This window comes from Poecilia formosa, unplaced genomic scaffold (assembly GCF_000485575.1).
Source record: "Poecilia formosa unplaced genomic scaffold, Poecilia_formosa-5.1.2 Scaffold165, whole genome shotgun sequence".
Classification (NCBI taxonomy): domain Eukaryota; kingdom Metazoa; phylum Chordata; class Actinopteri; order Cyprinodontiformes; family Poeciliidae; genus Poecilia; species Poecilia formosa.
Genome location: NW_006800104.1, coordinates 148,054 through 157,260, shown reverse-complemented (window position 1 = coordinate 157,260; position 9,207 = coordinate 148,054). Strand labels below are relative to the sequence as shown.

The 9,207-nt window shown below is 39.8% G+C and overlaps 1 protein-coding gene across 1 annotated transcript in view; it reads right to left on the bottom strand.

The window, feature by feature from the left end:
* LOC107837664 (PDZ domain-containing protein 2-like) overlaps positions 1–9,207 on the bottom strand; it is a 99,877-nt gene that overhangs the window by 1,369 nt on the left and 89,301 nt on the right. Inside the window, exons 9-10 of the mRNA XM_016677804.1 lie at positions 989–1,108; positions 444–547 (exon numbers count right to left, since the gene is read on the bottom strand). Coding sequence (XP_016533290.1) covers positions 444–547; positions 989–1,108 — 224 coding nt within the window. The remainder of the gene's footprint in view (positions 1–443; positions 548–988; positions 1,109–9,207) is intronic.

Below are 9,207 nucleotides of genomic sequence, written 5' to 3'. Positions count from 1 at the left end.
CTGAGCTTGTTTCTCTGCAACGAGACGGTCTCATCTGGGAGTGATGAGAGACAATAACACCCGAGGTGTTGCTTATATCCACTGCCTGCTGGGTCTCTACGTGGAGAAGCAGTTTGAAGCTTCATTGCCTCAATAGCAAACCGGTTGCTGCATGTTACGCAGAGCGGGCTTGTAATGTGGGACTCACCTACTGGTCTGGGATAAACCCATCCTCCTGTCTCTTCTCTGGGCCTTTTCCCCTTTGCAAAGAAACTTTCCAAAGACATCTGTTCCGTTTCTTACTCAATTTGCTGCTTGTGGGCTTGAGCATTGGCCCGCAAGTAACCAAGAGAATCGAGTTAAAGGATTTTCAAAATAAAAGATCCTCCAGACTTAATACATAAAACGGAAATATTTAATTATTTCTTGCGCGGCCGGGTACCAATTGGTCCACGGACCGGTACCGGTCCACGGGCCGGGAGTTGGGGACCACTGCCTTAGAGCTTGTGTCAAACTCAAGCCACATGCAGCGTGTAAAATAGCCAACCACAGCTATTTCTGTGGCCTTCTAGACCACAGAGGACCCCAGAAATAGAGCTCCAAGATAACAGTTCTGTAAAAAATATTTTATCAATTATTTTTATTACATTTTATTTGCATGGGGCCAAATAACAAATTTGTAAAGATGTGAAATATTATCTAATCTTATGAGGTTCAAACTGAATGTAGATATTCAGTTTTTTTAATATTTTAACAGTTTAATAGATAATTTTATTCATACTATAACCGGACTTTGAGGACATTTATGATCTTAATGTGACTTAGAGCCACATCAAGACAGGTGACTGCATAATTCATTCATGAAACGATTTTGCAGTTGCAGATGTTCAATATGACTGCGTTTATAAAAAAAACCTCACACAATATTAAAAAGACTCCACATGTAGAGCTTCCCTAAAGACAACCTCTGGGCTTTAGATATGCATATGTGTCAAAGGAGAGCACTCACCTTCCCCTGGCCTTTCATCAGCACTATGCTGGAGATAATAGACGGCTGTGCCAGTTGCCATGGAGACTCTACTTGAACAGTGCTCATGGAGCGGGCTGATTTCTTAATTATCTGATGTTCCTAGAATGGAGATAAACATACAAAATCAGCAACTTTCAGATAAATTAATACAGTAACAGCCCCTTTCTTCTCTCTGACTGTTTTATTGGGATTTTCTCTTCTACGTGACATACTTCTCTCTCCCATTTTTCTCTTTATCATTAGATGGGGATGCAATACCTATTTATTTAACACCTAAACTTCACAAGGTTAACACTTAAACTTCATGTTGTTAATCTGGTTTTATTTTTTTAAAGATAATACAATGTCAGGACCAAATGATGAGTAAATCTGTTAGACACAGGAAGCTACAGAAAGAAACACAATTTTTAAATACTTTTAAAGTGTTTTTTGTCAGCTGATTTAAAGTGGCACTTGCACTTTCTGTGACAGATAAGAAGGGCTTCCCTTCTTCGTCCCATCCTCTCCACCTTCTACAGAGGAACCATTGAGAGCCTGCTGACCAGCTGTATCTCCATTTGGTCTGCAACCTCCAGGAGTTCAGACTGGAAGTCTCTGCTAAGAGTGGTGAAGACAGCGAAGAGGATCATTGGGACTCCACTTCCCCCTCTCAGAACATTGCACACAGACACTGCTTGGCCAGAGCAAACCAGATCCTCTCTGACTCCAACCATCCTCTCCATGTTCTGTTCATCCGGTTCCTCACAGCATTCGTTGTAAAATAGCCAGGCTGTCTGAAAAATTATTATTTGTATAATTATATATTTCTAGGCACATTTGTGCCTAGAAATACTTGTGAAATAGGGGGCAGTTCTCTGTGTGCGTGTGTGTGCATGTGTGTGTGTGTGTGTGTGTGTGTGGGTGTGTGCACGCGCTAACCAAGCGGTCATCGCCAGTTTGACTGCTGAGTCTTTGTGCAAAGACACTGAAATAAGTCTAAGTCTTAATAATCTAATGGAATATTATGAGTTATCTCCATAGTTATGCTGCCACAGGCAGCACTTGCTGGAGGTCATGCTAATAACTTTTTCCATTCTCTATTTTATCAGACTACTTTCCATTCGTGCATTGTGTGCAGTTATTGCTGCCATTAACTTAATGTTAATGGCACCTGTTTTTTTCTCCATATGTATATTATTTTATTTCTTTCTGCCTTCACATTTTCTATTTTCTGGATGAAGCAACTGAAGGAGTTGCTTCTGTGACCTCTGTGCCCTTTCTCCACTAAGTCTATCTCTAGCTGGTTAATGTCTGATTCGGCTCTTCCCAAGTTGTGTGTACTGTGTTTCCCACTTTGCACTATGTGGAAGAGGAACTGGCAGCAAGACTCTGAAGACCATTGCTCTTATCCACAAGTTTCATAATGCAGAAAGTGTGAAACTGAAATAGAATATAACAAAAATACAAGATGCACTATTGTAATCTTCCACTGTGTCTCAGTGATATGCAGTGAAGGTTCATACCTGGTGAGGCACTGACTTAATCATAATCAGATTTATAAATATATTATATATATGCATGTAATTGTTTATATATGGAAATTTCACACATGCGGACAACCTTGGAGGGCAAAAAGACGATTCCTTTACATGTCATCCATGGCCGTGGTAGAATAATTTTGTTAATACCTTCATTTCCAAGTTTCATTGAATTATTATTTTAGTACTGTGATCCACAGCAAAGGGAAAACCCGAAGTAAACTCAAAACCACTTCTTTCTCGCTCTGTATTGGCCAAGCTACACACACAGACTCTTTGCCATAGCAACTGACAACGCCACTGTTTCAGGATTCAACACCAACGAAAAAAACAAACAAACAAACACTCAAATGTTTCCCACATAAGGAACAAAACATTCAATCTGTTGTAGTAGAATGGATTAAGGCCTAATATTTATTTATTTATTTAGCAATTATTAATAAATGATTGCTGTGGTTGATAATAGCTACTGCTGAGCTATCAGCTAATCTAACACAGCAGTTTGTGGGTTAAGTTTCTTTTCAGCATTCTTTACACACACAAACCAGCCCACAAAATGCAAATTTCATTAAAAAAACTAAACAAAAAATGTCGTTGCCATCTTACCTTTACTTATAAATGTATGCGCAGCTCATTCTGCAGAAAAATATCAGTTCATCCCAAGCCAAGTCTATTCTTGACACAAGTTGAGAAAAGGAGGCAAGGAAAGCAGAAAAGGCAGTTTCTAGCTGGACATCCACAAAGCCTGTCTTTTCTTGTATACCACTTAGTTTGAAAACAGCGGGTACCCTTCTATCTCATAGTTTGAAGCAAACCTTTCAGCTCTGGCGTTGGTCTTCCTTTAGTATTATTTCGTGCTTCGATTGAAAATCCATTTTAGAAAATTGTGGAAATGTAGTCATCCATGTTGACGTTTGAAGAGAGGAGAAAACAATATTGCTGCACTTGACTTATTTACTGTATGGCTAGCTAGCTCGCTGTCACTGTCACTTACTCTGCAGAGGTGGAGCCACAAAACCAATGTCTGGGATCATGAGCGCCCCCTCATGGCCCCATGGCAAGAAAACTGCCTTCCTCACCTCCAATCTGTTCTCTGCCTTTTATGATCGCTCCTCAGTGCATGAAACACGTTACACACACAGTTGATGACAAAAAACACTATACATAAGCTAAATTATGGAAAATCAGTTCATATATTAAATGTTTTTTGACCATTTTATTGGCAACGTGCAGACAGGAGGAACATGCTCTCATTGAATGAGAGACCCCACTCACCCAGCACACAAACTGTTTTCCCTACTACCATTAGGGAAGCACTACCGCAGCTTGCAGTGTCGCACAAGCAGTCTGGGAAACAGCTTCTTTCCACAACCCATTAGACTCATCAACACATAGAAGAAAACTAAATGAACATTTCAAGGACACTAGAGAACATTTCATAAACATTTCTTTCACCACACTACTTGCACTTTACTTTTTGCACCTTGCACACAGCATCTACATATCTACATTACCTCACATTACCTGTATGTTCACTGATTGTACTTCTGCTGTTATGTGTGTGTGTGTGTGTGTGTGTATGCTTGTGTATTGCCTTATTGTCTTCTTATTGCACAGTGTATTGCTGTGTCTGTGTGTGTGTGTGTGTGTGTGTGTGTGCGTGTGTGCGTGCGTGGGGGAGCCCTGGGGGGGTTACTGTCAATGTCTTATTTATATGTTTATATGTTTAGTTTAACTGCACATTGGAGTCTGGTGAAACGCAATTTCAAACTCCTGTGTTAACCCTGTTACATAGATTTTTGACAATAAAACACACTTGACTTGATTTGACTTGACTTGAATGGCTGCACAGTGGCACAGTTTGTAGCACTGTTGCCTTGCAGCAAGAAGGTTCTGGGTTCAATTCCCAGCCTGGGGTCTTTGCATGGAGTTTGCATGTTCTCCCTGTGCATGCGTGTGTTCTCTCTGGGTACTCTGGCTTCCTCTCACAGTCCAAAAACATGACTGTTAATTGGTTAAAAGCTTAATTGGTCTCTCTAAATCAGGGGTCACCAACTCCAGTCCTCAAGGGCTACCATCGTGCAACTTTTAGAGTCACCTCTGCTCCAAAATGTCTGAATTCCCTCACCAGCATTCATTCCTCTCTGCAATAGGCTGGAAACGAGCAGTTTATTTGATCCAGGTGTGTTTGAGCAGAGATGCATCTAAAAGTTACAGGATGGTAGCCCTCGAGGACTGGAGGTGGTGACCCCTGCTCTAAATTCTCCCTAGGTGTGAGCATGGTTGTTTGTCACATCTGTCTCTGTGTTGCCCTGCGACAGTTTGGCGACCTGTCCAGGGTGACCCCGCCTCTCGCCTGTAATGTTAGCTGGAGATAGGCACCAGCACCCCTCCCGACCCCACTAAGGCACAAGGGTGTATACAAAATGGAAGGACGGATGGACTTGAATGGCAGCCAGCATAGTTAGCGAGAGGTTGCACAATCGAATCTGCAATTCTGGGCATTTGAGTGGGAAATTGCCAAAATTCAGTGATTTTGAAGAAAAAATAATCAAAATTGATTAAGCTAAATGAAAAATAAATACTTTATAGTACAAACCACTGGGTGAAAATACCGTACTCGAGATCGGTCTTGGTCTCGAGACCATTTTTTTGATGGTCTCGGTCTCATCTTGGACTCGACCACATTTGGTCGAGACCGGTCTTGTCTCGGTCTTGGGCGCTGAGGACTCGGCATTTTATTTCAAGACCAGTCAAGACCGCAACTGTGAAAATATCACTAAACGTACAGCATACTGTCCAGTCATAATGTCCAGTTTATTTGTCAACATCATTGTTTTCAGTGGATGCAAAACGCACCGATTAAAATCCAAGCAATGGGCTCTTTGCATGTACGGCATTGATGTCACATCTGCATGAGCCAATGTGGCTCACTTGTTTCCGCTTTGAGTTACCATGACAGCTAGAAAAGACAAAGTTGTATTTCAGACGCAAAAAAAAGCAATACTATGAAATTGTTGTCTTCCTAATATAATGGGCTTTTAAGTTTTTATTAATTTCCAAGCGATCCTGAATTAAGAAGATGGTGGCTTGTAAATATTCGTAACTACCAGTTAAAGCTAACGCCGCACAGCAAAGTTTGCAACCTTCACTTCATTCTGGATCAGCTTCTTCAGCCTACAACTACCGGGAGAAACGAATGGTAAATTCGTTTTCCCCGGTAACGAATTTATCGGATGGTAAATAAAGGAGCTGTCCCTGAGTTATTTCCATGGAATCACTTCTGTATTCAGCCTGAAAGAGCGAGTTTATAGGAATGAGAGAGAAGACAGACAACCAAGCAACTGATCCGCCTGTACACACTGCTGTAAACACCGTCCGATTCGAGCTCTTCACGAGAAACATGCAAAGGAAATAAAACAAAATAACATGGAGACATTAAGCAACACTGTCATATTTTTCTAAAAGGAACAACTTTGAACCTGAACAGTCAGCTGAACCAGATCTCTGACACCAGAGCTGCGTTACTGTTAAGCTATGAGGCTTGTTGTACTTCGTCATGCTTCGGAAGTAAAAAGGCCGAACTATAATTTCCCCATTAGTCTCTGACACTGACACTAACGACAATAAACACACATAATATACTTGAAAATAAGATAAATACATTGTCCGTTAGAATGTTTAGATACTTAAATAGCACATTTTTACAATAACAATGTCCGAGAGTATTGCCTACTAGCAGGCATGTACGGGGGGTGGGGGGGATATCTAGGGGGACTTGAGCACCTGCCCAAGTGCCCTTTTGGTTAATTTTTTTTTTTTTTGTATTATTTCCTAAGCCCTCTTCTGACACATAACATGTGCTAAAATTATCTGTTTTTTTGTTGGGGTTTTTTTGTACAACAAAATAAGCCCTCTGGTCACCTTGTTACCTTTGACCTTTTGCCCGTGACGCATGACGCAATTGCCTCTCACACAGTGAGATAAGGCGGCTAACTGTGGAGGTCAACGTAGCAAACGTTCCAGATTACAGAAGTTTTTGGTGAATTAAAACAAAAAAATGTTTTTGATGAATAAAGTAGTAGAGTAGACTTGCTACTTGTCAGATGACAGAAAACATTGAACGTTGTGTCGTTTCTGCTTCAGCACGGAGTAGCAGTTTAAGCAGAGAGGTAATAAAATACAACAGACATTGACAGGCCTCTGCGTCTGCCTTTCTCTGAAGAACTACTGAGCGGGAGGAGACAGCCAGGTGAGGAAAAACTGTTCTTATCTATTGATTCTGTATTTTTATCATACATACACTAGGCTGTTGTTGTGTTATTAGCTAGCTGATAGCTAACAAGTTTGCTAGCAAAGCAAGATAACTAAAAAGTTTCTTCCCTGTATCGTTAATGATAGCGGTCGTTCTTCAGTATTGCTTATGCAATAGGTGGATATCGCCCTTCCAAAATCTATCATTTCCATAATGGTCTTCTAATTTCCTTTGCTGCATAATGTACATTGTATTTATTCTAGTGTTAGGTAAATGTATCTTGAAGGAAAATAGCACTTAAATAAAAGTTCATTTAGAATTAAAAATAACTCACCCTGAATTACCATGATAGATATAATGTATGTAATAATCAATCAAGCTGCTCCTGTCCAATAAAAGCGTGTCATTAGTGAAGGGGAAAAAACTCAATCCAGACTTTAAGTAAGTCTAGGGTCTGGTTCGCAGAGTATGCAGTTAAATTTGTTTCACAATTATTCAATGAAAAAAAAAACACAAAAACCAACCTCAGTTAAGTAAAATAAAATTGTAATCAAAACTTTTGGAATTGTAATGATTTCTTTGTTTTTAAACAAAAAGTTTTGTTTACAAAACTTTTTAAAAATTAAATAACTAATTTTTGTTATTTGACAAACATAAACTTTTATTTGCACACATCAGAAATCTTTTGTTGTGATTTTAGGCCCTGCCCCTGACATCATGTGAGAATCACAAGCAAAACTTTGAGTCACAAACAAAAACTTGGAATACTAAGAAAAGATTTCTGACATGCGCCAATAAGTTTGTTTTGCAAATAATTTTTTCACTTCATGAGACAAAAATGAGTGATTTTAATTTTTTTTAAAAGTATTTTTTTAAAGCAAAACTCAGTAGGCTTTTCTCATGGTGACATGCATTAACAATTCAATTTTTGCTTTTGTTGTTTTTTTCTTTTTTCTGCAGTTCCACGTTAAATTTTGATGCAGCTCTGCTTTCCTGAATGGGCCATCGTCATCTCCATTGCAAGTGTAGCAAACAGGCAGCAAGTAGCAAGTCCACTCTACTACTTTATTCACCAAAAAAATGTTTTTGTTTTAATTCACCAAAAACTTCTGCAATCTTTTAGTGTAGATTACAGTACACTAAAAGGTTGCATTGTTGTTTATATTTTTAATAGCGTAATCCTGTAAAGACAAAATATGTCTTGTGGTCTAGCTCTAATTTACATATCTTGCTAAATTGCGGTTTTGAATATTGCAATGCTTTCCTATAACAAAATAGACCTGCAGAAATAAATTACTAATAAAATATCTTATATATGCATAGCTCTACATAGAGATTTGCCTTAGCTTTGATTGTATATCTCACAATTTTGTCATTTATCATTGTTTATTAAACTCTGAAAGCTGTGTGGCTTTGTTAATATTCTGTCCTAGAATACGGTTAGATGTGCGCTTTGTTTTTTAGCACCTGCCCCTTTAGTGGTCTCTGCATGGCAAGGGCAGAGCTAGACTTTTAAAGTTGGAGGGGCAAGGGGGGGCCAGGACTACCTCTGGGGGTGGGGGGGAGGGCAAAAATTATATATACCGTATTTTCCGGACTATAATGCACACCTTAAAGCCTTTAATTTTCTCAAAAATCAGCAGTGCGCCTTGTAATCCGGTGCGCCTTATATTATGTGTGCACTGAATTCCAAAATCTGTCCCTGACACATAAAGTGTACGGTATGTACGCCAGCAGCAATAAACCAATTAGAGAATTGTTGTCCGAGTTCGGCAGCATACGCCTCCGTTAAAAACCAAATAGGTTTTTCCACGCATCACCGTCCATGTTCATCTCCAACTCCATGCGCGCCCATCTCACTGCTACTGGAAAAAAGGAAATGAAGCAAACTAATTTGGAGATTAACAAAAGAACTCCAACCGCTGGACATTGGTGTAAACAGTAGGGGTTGCACCAATTAGTCGACTAGTCGACTCGTCGATTCTTTTCTCTGCACTGACTTTTTTCTGGGCCAGTCGACTAGTCGCAATTACATGACTAAACAGATTTTTCCCAGAAAATAAAGAAGGTGGACTACGTAAGTTCGTCAGAAAGCTCAAATTGTATAAAAATTTAAATAATTTAATAATTACAAACTGTAAATTACAGCATAGGCTACCGCAATAGGGGCGTTGCGCGACGCGGTGGTTAGCGCGGCGCAACGCATACAGAGACTTTAGCCCGCGGTAATCAGGAGTCCGACTCCCGTCCTCCATTCGCTGGGCCCAGGCCTCTCTCCGCTCTCTCTGTCCCCTTACAGTCAGATCGTTGTCAAATAAACTAGTGCCGAAAAAATCCTTTAAAAAATAAATAAATAAAAAAGACTACCGCAGTAATGTGTTACAACGCGTCATGATGTCAGGCTTTTTTATCCATCCAACTGATCA